The following is a 15,287-nucleotide window of genomic DNA, read 5'->3' as shown; positions in this document are numbered from 1 at the left end:
AGTGTTACAGTAAATTTGGGCGCCTGGGTGGCTCAGTTGGTTAAGCGACTGCCTTCGGCTCAGGTCATGGTCCCGGAGTCCCGGGATCGAGTCCCACATCGGGCTCCCTGCTCAGCAGGGGGCTCTGCTTCTCCCTCTGACCCTCTTCCCTCTCGTGCTCTCTATCTCTCTCTCTCTCAAATAAAAAAAAAAAAAAAAAGTGTTACAGTAAATTTAAATCACACAAAGCCAATCATTTCAAATTCTAAAAACCAAATCTGTGCTCTCCCATTTTCATCGACTTTTCTTTGTTCCCATTTTCCCTGAGCTATTAAATTATTAGATTGTTCTTAGAGTTCCAGGAACTTTGCAGTCCCCCCCCTTTTTTTTTACAATTTTTATTTATAGAGGTTTCCTTTAGAGCCTAAAGTCACCTGTTTTGCCTTCCCTTTAGATTCCAGATTTGTGTCTACATAAGCATATAAAGAACAAAACCAGTTGTTGTGTTGCTTATAGAATACTGGACCCATTCAGTGTTCTTATTTCTATATATTAAGTTAGGACCCTTACGTCTCCTGCCCCACCTATTTCATACCACGGGCTCCTCTAACGTGACTTCCTTGTTTTTCTTCTCCGCAGGCTGGACTCTGTGAAGCTGAGCAGGAACAGATGAGGAAGATCCTCTACCAGAAAGAATCTAATTACAACAGGCTGAAAAGGGCCAAAATGGACAAGTCCATGTTTGTGAAAATCAAAACCCTGGGGATCGGTGCCTTTGGAGAAGTGTGCCTTGCTTGTAAGGTGGACACTCATGCCCTATATGCCATGAAGACCCTGAGGAAGAAGGATGTCCTGAACCGAAATCAGGTGGCCCACGTCAAGGCTGAAAGGGACATCCTGGCTGAGGCGGACAACGAGTGGGTCGTCAAACTCTACTACTCCTTCCAAGACAAGGACAGCCTGTACTTTGTGATGGACTACATCCCAGGGGGGGACATGATGAGCCTTCTGATCCGGATGGAGGTTTTCCCTGAGCACCTGGCCCGGTTCTATATCGCAGAGTTGACTCTGGCCATTGAGAGTGTCCACAAGATGGGCTTCATTCACCGAGACATCAAGCCAGACAACATTTTGATAGATCTTGATGGTCACATCAAACTGACAGACTTTGGCCTCTGCACTGGGTTCAGGTGGACGCACAATTCCAAATACTACCAGAAAGGTATTGTCTCAGACGTGCCACGTCCACCTTCTACATCTAGACAGAACTAAACCATCTAAGGCAACTCTTTCCCATCCGGGTGGCTCCTGATCATTTTGAAATGATCTGTTTTCCATTATTTTATAATTTGGCATGACATCCTTTTCTCCGTGAAGCAGTACTATGATATGTGGAAAAAAAAAAAGGTTTTTTTTAAATTAATGGATTCAAGTTTTACTATAGTATTTTTAGGACAATAGGCTATGGGGTGTCATGGGACCTTGGTTGGGAACCATCACTCTGCCCTTATAAAATGAGCCTTAAAAAATAAGTCTCACAACCTCCCAAGAGTCCTCTCTTCTAGCTAATGTGAATCTATAGGTATCTCTAAGTACAGGTATAGGTTAACTCCATCTTCTATAGTTTTGCTGGCTGTTATGTTACTTATGACTTGGTTTCTTGAAATTGTTATTTTAATACCATGGCTCGGGCTTCTTCTTTTTTTTTTTTTTTAAGTAATCTCTACACCCATTGTGGGGCTTGAACTCACAACTTCGAGATCAAGAGTTGCACGTTCTATTGACTGAGCCTCATGCTTCTGTTTTTTAACTCAAAACTAACCCTAAATCATTTAATCCATTCCCATTTTCTGGCATTAGAGTCACTTTCGTTTATATTTTTTAAATCCTCTCATGCTTTTCCATGTTCATCTTGAAACATGTCTTGTCAAACTGGTAATAGACTTTGGCCAGAGTGCTATGCCTGATACCCCCACAGTTACCTGAGCTTTTCTCCCTGTGCATCACACTGTCACCCCACACTGCGCCCAGCTCCTGTCATCGCTTTATCCATCGTTCTTAGTGTTTATGTTACCTCATGACTTGAGTCTCAGACCCAGGAATCATGGGCCACCCCTACAGAGCAGTTGGGGAGGATTCTTTCTCATAACATGTCAGGAGCTGAACTGAATTACCTTCCCCTTTGAAGCTGTGGATTTGTTGCATCATTGAATAGTGGAAATACACTTTGTTTTTTATTCTCTTCTTTCCCTGCCCCTGATTCCTGGGTGAAAGGGAGCCACATCAGACAGGACAGCATGGAGCCCAGCGACCTCTGGGACGACGTATCTAATTGTCGATGTGGAGACAGGCTGAAGACCCTGGAGCAGAGAGCCAGGAAGCAGCACCAGAGGTGTCTGGCACACTCCCTGGTTGGGACCCCAAATTACATTGCGCCAGAAGTGCTCCTCCGAAAAGGTGCGTGCTTCCGGCCACAGCCAGCTGCACGACTGGCAGCCTTCTTGACTTCAAACCTTTGGGGCCAGATGACCTCTCAGAGTCTCTCCAGCTCCAGCTTTCCAAGACTCTGAATGTTCTCATTGTATTTTTGTACTCGTGGAAGCCCGAGAGGAAATTATTTCCCTAACAAACAAGCCTCCAGCATATCTCTCGTCTGTTTTGCAGCTGCCCTTGCTTCTGGGGTGAAAGAGGACACACACACCATTAGACCTGTCTCACTAGCTCCTCCTTTGGCTGGGCTAGATTGGGTATAGGGTGTGGGCTTTCTGTCTAGAACCCAAGAGAATCTCGCCACAACTGGTTTTGACAGAAACAACTCTGAGGGCACAGGGACACTCATCAGTCTGCCTAAGCCATACATGTTCAGGCTCCTAGCTGCTTGCAGCATATCCAGCTGGTTAGGAAGTATGCCAGAACACAAGTATTATTTCCCTCCCGTTCTCTGCTGTTAGTCCAGAAGTGCTGGAAGGTGAGATTTGGGGACAGTGGTATGCATAAAATTACAAGTGTTCAGTAAAATTGGTCTGTGTGGATGTTCTCTCAAATACACATTTGATTGAGTACAAGAGAAACCTTACAGTGAGTGTGGGGCTCATAGCGACAGTGCAATAAATCCAAAGATCGGTGGTCTGTCTTTTCACATGTGTTGTTTCAAGTCTTTCAAGTCTGTTCAGGTCACTTTTCTTTGTTAGCTGTGGAAATTCAAGGCAAATCACTAAACCACTCAGCCACAGGCCTAACAGTAACTACCTTGAGAGGTGGTTGTGAATATCGGCCTCGCTGCCCCGGAAAGGTGTCATTCTCTCCTTCCTCTCCCAGTGGGTGGTGGGAGGTGTCTCCAGCACCCTGACATGTGCCACAGTCCCGGAATGAGGGGTTGGAGTTACCCTGCAGCGTCCAGTGCCGGGCCAGGGCGGGAGGAGGTGGGGTGAGGAGAGAACAGAGCTAGCAAATACTGCTGGCGGGTCTTAAGGCCCAGTTCAGGCTTAGCCAGGATCAGGTGACATCAAGACTGGAGCATGGCTGGGACTGGGCTGCAGAGCTCTGAAGGAAAAGTGGGAGAAAATAAAAGGAAAATGGACCTGTTCTACCGCCTCGGTGAGGCTGGCCCTGTCTGACCGAGCCAGAGGGTGCCCTGCCTCAGCTCCTCTATCTTGGGAGCTCCGTGAGCAAGGGCCTGGCTCCATGAGTGTGTCATACTGTGTCTTATTAGACAGTTGTTTCCTTTGCCAAAGGGCCCCCTTTCCCCTCCTCTTCTCCATATTCCTCAACTTCTTCCAAAACTGACTTGGCAAGCCTCCCCAGGAAGCCCTCGCTGGCAGGTGTAGCACTTTCTGTTTTCCAGTTAGTCCTATTTTAATTGATGTCTCTGTGTGTTCTTTAAGAACTTAAAATCCTGGTTAGTGGTGTTACTAACAATAACAATAGGCTTTTAAAGTTAGAAAGTCTTATTACAGAAGCATCCTGTGTTTGTCACAGACTAATGGTAGAAAGTAAGAGAATACATGACCACTGGCACCAGCCTGGCAGGTGCCCCATCCAGCCTTCTACACTGAGCCACACGCGCAAGGAGGCGCATTTTATGTAGGTTGGTTTTCTTTTACGTAACATGTATGCTGCTTGAACATGCTTTCCCCCTTAACAGTCAGTTAGCATTTGAGGATTTCATAAAATTCTTCTCTGAGAAGAATACATGCCTGTGTTGGAACTGAGTGAGACTTTGTCTTTCAGGATACACTCAGCTCTGTGACTGGTGGAGTGTTGGCGTGATTCTCTTCGAGATGCTGGTGGGGCAGCCACCCTTTTTGGCCCCTACTCCCACAGAAACCCAGCTGAAGGTAGGAATTAACTAGCCCATGCATCTGCTTGCTGCAAACACACGTGGTTGTCTGATGAACCCATGAATCTCTGGTCGGCATTTGATCTTTCATTCTGAGTAGTGTAGGAGTGTCAGTTGTATATTTTTAAAGTATTATTATTATGACCTATAGAAAAAGTTTTATTTTAACAAGTAAACCCACAAAGTTAGACCTGTGTTTTGATGTATAGGTATTTCTGAAGTTTTACATGAACCATTGGCCATCTGCCATCTTGAACCATGAACAGTGAGAAGCAGTAAAGCTGCGCTGTACATCTGGTCTCTGCTGCCACATGCCTCCCTTGCAAAAAATACCGAGAACTTTATGAACTAGACCTAAAGAAATCAGTTATTTCTTTGGATGTTATACTACATTATACACTATCTACATTACTCTTTGCAGATTATCAGCTCTGTGGTCGGGCTAGTTGTACATATTTCTAATATCAGTTGGAAATAAATAATTACTCTGTCAATCATTTAATGCTAAATAATTAGTTTTAGAATGAGAGAATGATAGCCATTATTCTCTGAAATAAATGATTCGATTACTTAAGAAGGATTGAATAAAGAATCTGATGAAATCTTTGGAACTTTGAATAGTGCACTTAACCATCAACATAGGTGTTTACTAACAATTCTATCAAGTACCCATATGTCCCAGAGTCCATGTTAGACCCTAAATTAATAATCCCTTATTTAGAAAAACCCTAAATGAAAACTCTGGTAACAATAAAAATGGAATTTGACATTATCTGTATCCTAATTGAATTGCTGAACCATTCTCTAATTTGCCTGCATTGATAATAACCCAATGTTTTTATTGTGATAAAATTTACCATTTTAACCATTTTTAATTTTACAGTTCAGTGGCATTGAGTGCATTCACAGTGTTGTACAACTATAACCATTACCTATTTTCAGGTATTTTTATCATCCCAAACAGAAACTGTACCCATTAAGCAGTAACTCCCCATTCCTCCCTCCACCAGACTCTGTAACCTCTCTCCGACTTTCTGTCTCTGTGAAGTTGCCTAGTCTAGAGCCCTCATGAAAGTGTAATACCGTATTTTTCCTTTCATGACTGGCTTATTTGACTTAGCATAATGTCTTTGAGGTCCACCCATGCTGTAGCATGTGTCAGAACTTCCTTCCTTTTTAAGGCTGAAGAATATACCAGTGTATGTGTACAGCACATTTATTTATCCATCATCTGGTGATGGTCACTTGGGCTTTTTCTACCTTTTGGAGTGAACATGAGTACATATAACAAGTATCTGTTGGAGTCCCTGCTTTTATTTTTGCGGTTATGTACCCAGAAGTGGGATGACCAGATCATATGGTCATTCTATGTTTAAGTTTTTGAGGAACCACCAAACTGTTGGCCCCAGTGGCTGCATGATTTTGCATTCCCCTCATCCATGCACAAGGGGCCCAGTTTCTTCACATGCTCATCAACACTTATTTTACTTGTTGTTGTTATTCTAATAGAAGTCATCCTAGTGGGTGTGAGGTGGTATCTCATTGTGGTTTTGATTTGTATTTCCTGATGATAGTGATTGAGCCTCTCTTCGTGTGCTTATTTGACATTTGTACATCTTTGGAGAATGTTCAAGTCTTTACCCCTTTTTTAATCAGGTTGTTTTTGTTGTTGAATTGTAGAATATATTCTAGATGTTAATCTCTGATCAAATATATGCTTTGCAAATATATTCTCCCGTTCTGGGGGTTACCTTTCCATTCTGTTAATAGTGTCCTTTGGTGCACAAAAGTTTTAAATTTTGATGAAGTCCATTTTATATATTTTTTGTTTTGTTGCCTGTGCTTTTGGTATCCAAGAAATCATTTTCGAATCCAATGTCATAAAGATTTTCCCCTTTGTTTTCTTCTGTGACTTTTACAGTTTTAGCTTTACTAAAACAACTACTCAAGTTCAAACCAGCCCTCCCACCCATACGCCCACCTGCCTGCATGCCTTACCAATGCCCTGTCACCCCAGCCTGTAGCCTGATAGTTTGGCCTTGCTTTATTTTGATTCTAAGTATAAATAATAGAGAAGTCCCTTAGGTTTTCTCTTCATAGTAGATGCTCTTCATGACAAATGTATTTACTGAATATCCCGATGGCTGGTCTGTGCAGTTGACCGTCACGAACATAGGCCAAGGCCATTAGGGTCCATCACCTTTATTCTTTTCTGTGAGGTTGTCTTTTCTTTTTAAACAAAACCCCAGTTGACCATCTCTTGGCCATAATAAGTACTGTATGAGAACCATGATGGTTCAATAGAAATCTGTTGTCATAAGCTAAAGAAATGACTCACAGATGATCAGCTATTTCATTTTTATGGAAATCACAAAATTCTTTTACTGAACTGTATTTCTGATACAGTCTCTTTTGGTCTGTTTGGCTTCATCACCCCCTGCCTCAGGCTGTGAGCCCCCTCCTAACCTGCTCTGGCCTTTGATAGCTGCTCAGCTTTGCAACTGCTGCTCCTAGATCTAGTCTAATTGTTCTCCCATCGTGAAAGTAAAATTATTTAAAAGCCACGTCATCACACACTATCTCAGAACTGCCATAAATGGGCCTTAAAATGTGAAAAGAAAGGAAAACTTTGGTTCTGTTGTCTCTTCAGGTGATAAACTGGGAGAACACGCTCCACATTCCAGCCCAGGTCAAGCTGAGCCCTGAGGCCCGGGACCTCATCACCAAACTGTGCTGCGCTGCCGACCACCGGCTGGGGAGGAATGGGGCCGACGACCTGAAGGCCCATCCATTCTTTGGGGCCATTGACTTCTCGAGTGACATCCGGAAGCAGCCGGCCCCCTACGTCCCCAAGATCAGCCACCCCATGGACACCTCAAATTTTGACCCCGTAGATGAAGAAAGCCCTTGGAACGATGCCAGTGAAGATAGCACTAAGGCCTGGGACACACTCACCTCTCCAAATAACAAACACCCTGAGCACGCATTTTATGAATTCACTTTCCGAAGGTTCTTTGATGACAATGGCTATCCCTTTAGGTGCCCAAAGCCTTCGGGAGCAGATGCTTCACAGGCTGAGGACTCTGATTTGGAAAACTCTGATATGGTGGATCAGACTGAAGGTTGCCAGCCAGTGTACGTGTAGACAGTGACTTGCCGTCCCCGACACTCTGCTTCTTCAGAGGTCCAGGGGGCCCAGAGCTGGTTTCCTGACAGGCCTGATGGAGAGTCGAGGTCAGCTTTGTTCAAGTTAGTCCGTTGGTTAACTTCACTTGAACTTCTGGTCTTCACCAAAAACCCCCAAAACAAACAAAAAAGCTTTTTTAAAAAGGACTCAAGTCTAGCAGATTCTGGTTGATGGGAGTGGGGGGCAGGTGTCAACATTGCTTTGAATTGGAATTGGCTTTTGAGGACCTTCACTGCATTAAACAATATTTTTGAAAATTTAGTACAGTTTAGAAAGAGCACTTATTTTGTTTATAGCCATTTTTCTTACTAAATTATAGGGATTAACTTTGACAAATCATGCTGCTGTTATTTTCTACATTTGTATTTTATCCATAGCACTTATTCACGTTTAGGAAAAGACATAAAAACTGAAGAACATGTGATAAGAAATCTCTGTGCAATAATGTGTAAAAAAAAAAAAAGATAACACTGTTCTGATATTACTGATACCATTTTATTCACACAATGGTTTTTGTTTTATATTTTTCCCACATTTCAAAATTGTGATATAATGTTAAAAGCTGCTTTTTTTTTTTGCTTTTTGCATATTATAGTATACTAGAAAGTGTGAGCAAGGTGATTATGTGGGTGTGATTTCAGATGTCTGGTGTGTAGAGAGTACTGCATGAGCAGGGTTTTTCTATTATAAAATTTCCATGTCTTGCCATTCACAGCAGGTTCTGTGAATATGTTTTTACTGAGTATCTTTAAATGAGATGTTCTAGACAGTTTGCTGATAACGTATCGTGTGGGTGACTTCGCTATGATTGTATCCCTTACTGTTTTGTTAAAGAAATGCAGATGTGTAACTGAGCAGTGGTTTTTGTGTGTGTGTCTTGGGTATGATTGGATTCTTTGGGGGGTAAGCTTAAACATTTGTCATATACTAAACTCGTATACATCAAAAGGGATTAATTTAGCTATGCCAAAAAATTTAAGTTACTCGTGGAACTCAGTCCATTCCGCTCGTCGGTACACTATCGCTGGCGTAGCTGATATGTGGAACCCAGCGGCTGCACCCCCGCTGCCGACACACTGCCGGCACCGAGCGGTCTGCCCGACGCCCTTCCTCCTGTCCGCTTAGACGGCGGAGGTACTCTTACCATGATGAAATCTAATGCTCTATTTTTTTTTTTTTTGGTGTGCTTTGAAGTATCAGTCTTAACTTGGTTTTAAAAACACACTTTTCTAATCTTTGTAAAACAGCAAGGATTATTCAAAGTGACATTGGAATAAAAAAATAATTAAGCCATACGTATTTTCTTAGAGGTGTAGATGTATATATAACTACATAGATAAACACACAAAATATTCCTTATTTCAAATTAGTATGATTCCTATTTAAAGTGATTTATATCTGAGTAAAAAGTTCAATTCTTTTTTGCTTTTTTAAAAATCTGATGCGTCATATTTTTCATTATATTATTCCACATATTTTTCCTTGAATTTTTTAGCATAATGTATCCATTATTTAGTATATATCTAGGCAACAACACTTAGAAGTTTATCAATGTCTAAACTAAGAAAAAACAAAAAAACCAATTCCTTGTGTACTGGTTTACATTTGTATGAATGGCAAATTCTGAAGTCTGCTGTGCTTGTATCGTGACTGTCAGTATTTCCGCTATTTTATAGTAACGCCCCGTTATTTACAGCGCTCTGACATACTCTCATGTGGTAGGTTCTTTCTCAGGAACTCGATTTAACTATTATTTATTGATATATCATTGCCTTTGAAAAGCTTCTACTGGCACAATTTATTATTAAAAGTTTGAATCCAGATCCTTTGGTGTCGTGTCATACCGGAATTTGTAATTTCCTGCTTTTATCAGTGTGTTTCTCAGGGATCCGTATGCAGCCAGGACTGCCACCTGCTGATGGAAGGCACTGTCACAAGAGGGAAGGGAGAGGAGCCTCCTCAGACAGGGTTCTGGCTCAGGGACAAGGGGTCAGGTGTGGGAAGAATGGGTTTTTAGGTTATACACAGAAAGTCCAGGGCAGGGTGAGGTTCTGTGACCTAGCTTCTCTTGCATAAGATGGTGACAAAATACACCTCACTAGGATCGTTGGGTGGATTAAGTGGGATATCAAATACATATGGTGGGTGATAAAATAAATCCTGATCAGGAGCTGATGCCCCCCCCACGTGAGATGCTTAAACTGAGAGGACCACTGTAACGCCCTGACCTTTGGGCGTTAACACATGTGGGGCGCCTGGGTGGCTCAGTCAGTTAAGCATCTGCCTTCGGCTCAGGTCATGATCCTGGAGTCCCACGATCGAGCCCCTCATCAGGCTTCCTGCTCAGTGGGGAGTCTGCTTCTCCCTCTGCCTCTGCCGCTCACCCTGCTCGTGCTCTCTATCTCTCACTTTTATTTTAAATAAAATCTTCTCAAATAAATAAATAAAATGGTTGGTGGAATTTCCAGAAAATACTTTGTTTTCTTTCGGTTCATCTTTTAAATGGTTATAATCACATGGTTTAAAAATCAAAACATGTAAAAGGATATACAATAAAATGTCTCCTCCTTTTCCTAGCCATTCAATTCACTACTCACAGTTTCTTGTGTGTCCTTAGAGAAATAAAACTTTATGCATACACAGCACAAGAAGATGCATACACGTGCACATTTTAGCTCTTTTACACAAATGGGAGAACGTTATGAATACTTTCTGCGTCTGTTTTCTTCATCTGGCAATCTAAGTTAGCACTCATCATGCCTCAGTATACTATGTGGTATTTCATCACGAAGGTGGATTGTAATCAGGCCAAGTCCCATATCAATGGACATTTTGGTTTCTGATCTTTTTCTATTATAAATAATGCTGGAATAACTAACCTCTATAGCCATTATTTTGTGCATGTGCAAATGCACCTGCAGGATCGAGTCCTAGAGGTGGAATTGCTAAGTCGGAAGTTAAGTGTATTTGCAAGTTTTATCGCCAAATTGCCCTGCAGAGATCTTGGGAGAAACTCTTCTATGGCTGTCAAAGACCCTGACCACTTTTCACGTGGACTATCAGGGTTGGGTTTGCAGTGAGCAACCTTGAGGGGCAAAGTAATGTCTCCCTCCAAGACAAAAAGAGCAAGCTTGCGTATTGTTTGCTATAAAAGGGGTAGATTGCTCAGGCTCAGTGTACCTCAGCAGAATCCCTCTGGGTCTCCTGTGCTTCCCCTGTGGGACCTGGCAGCAAGGAGATTCATGCAAACACGCTGATGCTCATGCTGCTTAATATACTGTGAGTAATAAAGTCCTGCGTGCCTGATGCTGGAGTCCCTTGTCTTATTTCAGGATTCATGATAGAGTAACAGGCTAACTTCTTAGCTTATAAGTAGGGTAAAAACAAGTCTTAGACCTGAAAACAGGTATTAGGCCAATATATACCCCCAAAGGAAATATATGGGAGTTATTTACTTACTGCTTTGCCAACTGCACAGTATATTATCATCAACCTTTTTGCTCTTTGTCCATCGACTAAGTTAAAATACGTGCGTGTGTGTCTTGATGTACTTTGACATTCCTCTCATTTTAAAAGAGGTTGAGCATCTTTGTGTATGCTTAATATTCATGTGCATATCCTTAAAAAGTAATGGTTCTAATTTTATGCATCATTTGGGTGTTCGTAGCTAAGAGAATCCTGAAAGATTTCCATTCACTTCCTACTCTTGGACTTCTCTTCCTGCTCAGCTAAAGTGAATTGTTGAACTGGGCCGATGGCCAGACAACAGATTACTGAGAACAGACACTTCAGTGTTTTGACAGATTCCATAGGAGGTGAATACTCTGCTCAGAACGTTGCAAGGGCACAGCCAGGCCTAACTTCAACCTGTCTGTGGTCATTGCTAGGTGTGATTGGAGTGCGTTGAGGAAACAAATGCTTACTACATTCCTTCGAAGTTTCCTTCTTCGCACTTGGCATGTTATGTGTCCCTTGATAAATCTAAATGCAAATCTCGAAGAGAAAAACAGTAGCCAGCATGGCTGGCTTCCTCTGAACCTCCTATGCTCTGACCCATTTTTCAGTTGCAAAAAAATTTTTTTAAGATTTTTATTTTTTTTGAGAGAGAGCACAGGCAGGGAGGAGTGGCATAGGGAGAGGGAGAAGCAGACTCCCCGCTGAGCAGGGAGCCGGATGTGGGGCTCCATCCCAGGACCCCAGGATCATGACCTGAGCCAAAGGCAGACACTTAACCGACTGGGCCACCCAGGCGCCCTCAGTTGCAAATTTTTTAAATGGAGTTTAAAAACTCGTAATACTTCCTCCAGATTCTACTTATGAACTTTAAAGCCCAGTACTTAGCTAATATTTTATTTCCGCTGGCAAAATTCAGCATAATAAAAGATCGTTGCTATTAAAGTGCATATTTGTAAGTAGTACTATGCTGGTATTATTAACCAGTAATTATATTATTTTCCATCAGTAAAGAACTTTTCCTTAGTAAGAGAATTTTCCATTTCCAAAAGTGGCAGCTTAAACTTAGTGGACAAAATGTGCTTATTCATTGTAGAAAGGAAGAAACATTTTATTGTTATTGAACACTGGGATGAAATACATATGGCCCACTGTTAAAGGGAGAAAACCAGCTTGAATGGCAACTCTTGTTTTTCTTTTGCAACTCCCATCAGACAGTGTTCTAATTTTTGTTCCCATTATTACTTTAGAAAACTCAAGAGGAAAAGGAGAGCCCACTGTATTTACTGATAGTTTTGCTCACCATACTCGTTCTTCCTGATACTCTAAGATTTTTATCTTTTCCTTTCTAGAAAATGCCCTTTAAACTTATTAAACTCAACACCCAAAGAACAAATGAAAAAGGATGGAAAGAATAAAGCAAATGAACAAATAATCCAGTCAAGAAACGGGCAGAAGACATGAGCAGACATTTCTGCAAAGAAGACATCCAAATGGCCAACAGACACATGAAAAAGTGCTCAACATCACTCAGCATCAGGGAAATCCAAATGAAAGCTTCAATGAGAAACCACCTCACACCAGTCAGAATGACTAAAATTAACGAGTCAGGAAACAACAGAGGTTGGTGAGGATGCGGAGAAAGGGGAACCCTCCTACATTGTTGGTGGGAATGCAAGCTGGTGCAGCCATATGGAAAACAGTATGGAGTTTCCTCAAGAAGTTGAAAATAGAGCTACCCTACAACCCAGCAATTGCACTACTGGGTATTTACCCCAATGATACAAATGTAGTGATCCAAAGGGGTCCATGCACCCCAATGTTTATAGCAGCAATGTCCACAATAGCCAAACTATGGAAAGAGCCAAGATGTCCATCAACAGATGAATGGATAAAGAAGAGGTGGTATATATATACAATGGAATATTATGCAGCCATCAAAAAAACCCCCAAATCTTGCCATTTGCAATGATGTGGATGGAACTAGAGGGTGTTGTGCTAAGTGAAATAAGTCAATCAGAGAAAGACAGTTATATGATCTCACTAATATGTGGAATTTGAGAAACAAGACAGAGGATCATAGGGGAAGGGAGGGAAAAATGAAACAAGACGAAACCAGAGAGGGAGACAAACCATAAGAGACTCTTAATCTCAGGAAACAAACTGAGGGTTGCTGGAGTGGAGGGGGGTGGGAGGGATGGGGTGGCTGGGTGATGGACATTGGGGAGGGATGTGCTGTGGTGAGTGCTGTGAATTGTGTAAGACTGATGAATCACAGACCTGTACCCCTGAAACAAATAATACATTATATGTTAATAAAAAAAAAAATTTCCCCCCAAGAAAAAGAAAAAAGAAAATGCCCTTTATCCATTCTTTTAGGAAAGGTCAACTGGTGACAAATTCTCTTAGGTTTCCTTCATCTGAGAATGTCTTCCTTTCCCCTGAAAGATATTTTAGGTATACTTTTTTGGGGGATAATCCTATTTGGGTGTAGTATTCTAGATTGATACTTTCAGCCCTTGAGAAATATTATGCCACTTCCATCCAGCCTCCATGGTCTCTGATGAGAATCTGTTGTCATTCTAATTATTTTTCCTCTAGTCTTGCTCTGGTGGCTTTTAAGATATTTTCTTTGATTGCTTTTCAGAAGTTTAATTATGCTGTGTGCTGGCTTGGATTTCTTTAGGTTTACCCTGTTTATGGTTCACTCAGATTCTTGACTATGTAGGTTCACTTCTCTTGCCAAATTTGAGAAGTTTTCAGCCATTATTTTTCATTGAGTGCTTTTTCATCCCTGCCCTGTTTCTCTTCTCCGTCCAGTACTCCAAAGATGCAAGTATTACATCTTTTGTTATCCCTGAGGCTCTGCTCATCTCCTACCCACTGCTTCCACCCGTTTTCTCTGTGCTGCTCAGGATGGGTAATTTCTATTGTTCTTTTAGTTCACAGATTCTTTCCTCTGTCCCCCCTCTTTTCTACGCTTGAGCCCACCCATGGACCTTTGTATTTCAGGTTCACAAAATTCCATTTGATTCTTCTTTATATCTTCTACTTCTTTGCTGAAGCTTTCTATCTTCATTTTTTTAAGAGCACAGTTGCTCCTTGAAGCATTTATTATGGTTTAAAATCTTAGGTAAGTCTAATATCTCAGCATTTTGTTGTCTATTGATTTCTTTTAAAGATCTTCCTGATTCTTGGTGTGATCCTCAGTTGAAACTTGGACATTTTGCATTACTTCTGAGACTTCGGATCTTCTGTTTGAGCTGGCTGTCGCTGGCATTGCTCCGGCAAGGGAAGAGGTACATACTGCCTCATTATTGCCTGGTGCAGGTAGAAGTCCCCACTCAGCCTCTTTTGATACACAGGGACATGGACGTTTCCTTAGTACTGCTGAGCAGGGATGAAGTACCTGCTGTCCAAGTTGTGTCCACTGACATCATGTTGGGGTGGCCTCATTACCACTGAGCGGTCCTGACTCTGCACGAGGCCTCCTCTGACACCACCCAAGTGATGGGGAGAGAGGGATGCCTCATTACTGTCAGGTATCAGATACCGAAGTCCAGGTTCCCCATATTTTCCACTTAGACTGCCAAGTTGGGAAAGGCATCACCAGCCAATCGGGATGAAAATCCCAGCTTCCTACTTGGAGTTCACTGAAATCACCCCAGCAGAAATGTTGAAAAACCTCCTTTCAGCCCTGCAAGGGTAGAATTCTAGGCTCCCACTTTGCCTTTGCTGGCATGGCATTTTAGGATGACCGTGTGGTGCCACAGTTTTCTCTGTGGCAAGTGGCTAGAGTAGAGCAGTTATGGTCTAAAAGCTGTCTTGCTACCCCTTCCTTCCTCCTCTAGCTAGAGAGAGCAGGCTTTTGTTGGGACTCTTTTTGTCTGTGCTTGTTGGCATTTCCAGGCTGATGGCTTCTAGCTCCAAGTCTCCAAGTAGGAACACGGAGGCAGAAAGAAAACCCAGAGAACTCACTACTATGTCATTCCTTGGGTACTGATGTCCCTAGCTGCTCTGCTTCGCCCTCTCCACCTTTCAGTGCTTTTTGTTTTATATATAATGTCTAAGAGTATTGGTTGTACTTAACGGGAGGAATAGGGAAAAGTACATCTACTCCATCTGAAAGTGGAAGAGGGTTTCAATTTCAGCTTCAGTGTTAACTAATTAAAACTCAAAATTCAATTCCTCAGTCACATCAGCCTCATTTCTTGTGCTCAGTAGCTACACGTGGTTAATGGCTACCACACTGGATGGCTCAGATCTGAGAGAATAGTTCTCTACTTTTGCAGTAATTCTTGCACTGACAAACATCTTGCTGAATTTTTT

At 42.1% G+C, this 15,287-nt stretch overlaps 1 protein-coding gene across 1 annotated transcript in view; it reads left to right on the top strand.

Moving 5' to 3' along the window:
- Positions 1–9,328, top strand: part of LATS2 (large tumor suppressor kinase 2) — a 75,978-nt gene extending 66,650 nt beyond the window's left edge. The window contains exons 5-8 of the mRNA XM_028107042.2: positions 619–1,201; positions 2,254–2,436; positions 4,210–4,316; positions 6,969–9,328. Of these exons, the coding sequence (XP_027962843.1) occupies positions 619–1,201; positions 2,254–2,436; positions 4,210–4,316; positions 6,969–7,463 (1,368 nt within the window). The 3' untranslated portion in view covers positions 7,464–9,328. The remainder of the gene's footprint in view (positions 1–618; positions 1,202–2,253; positions 2,437–4,209; positions 4,317–6,968) is intronic.
- The last annotated feature ends 5,959 nt before the right edge of the window (positions 9,329–15,287 follow it).

Source organism: Eumetopias jubatus, unplaced genomic scaffold (genome assembly GCF_037043125.1).
Source record: "Eumetopias jubatus isolate StellerSeaLion01/CBP00866 unplaced genomic scaffold, mEumJub1_p1.0 scaffold_3, whole genome shotgun sequence".
In the NCBI taxonomy this organism is placed as follows: Eukaryota; Metazoa; Chordata; class Mammalia; order Carnivora; family Otariidae; genus Eumetopias; species Eumetopias jubatus.
This window is presented reverse-complemented; position numbering and strand designations above follow the sequence as displayed.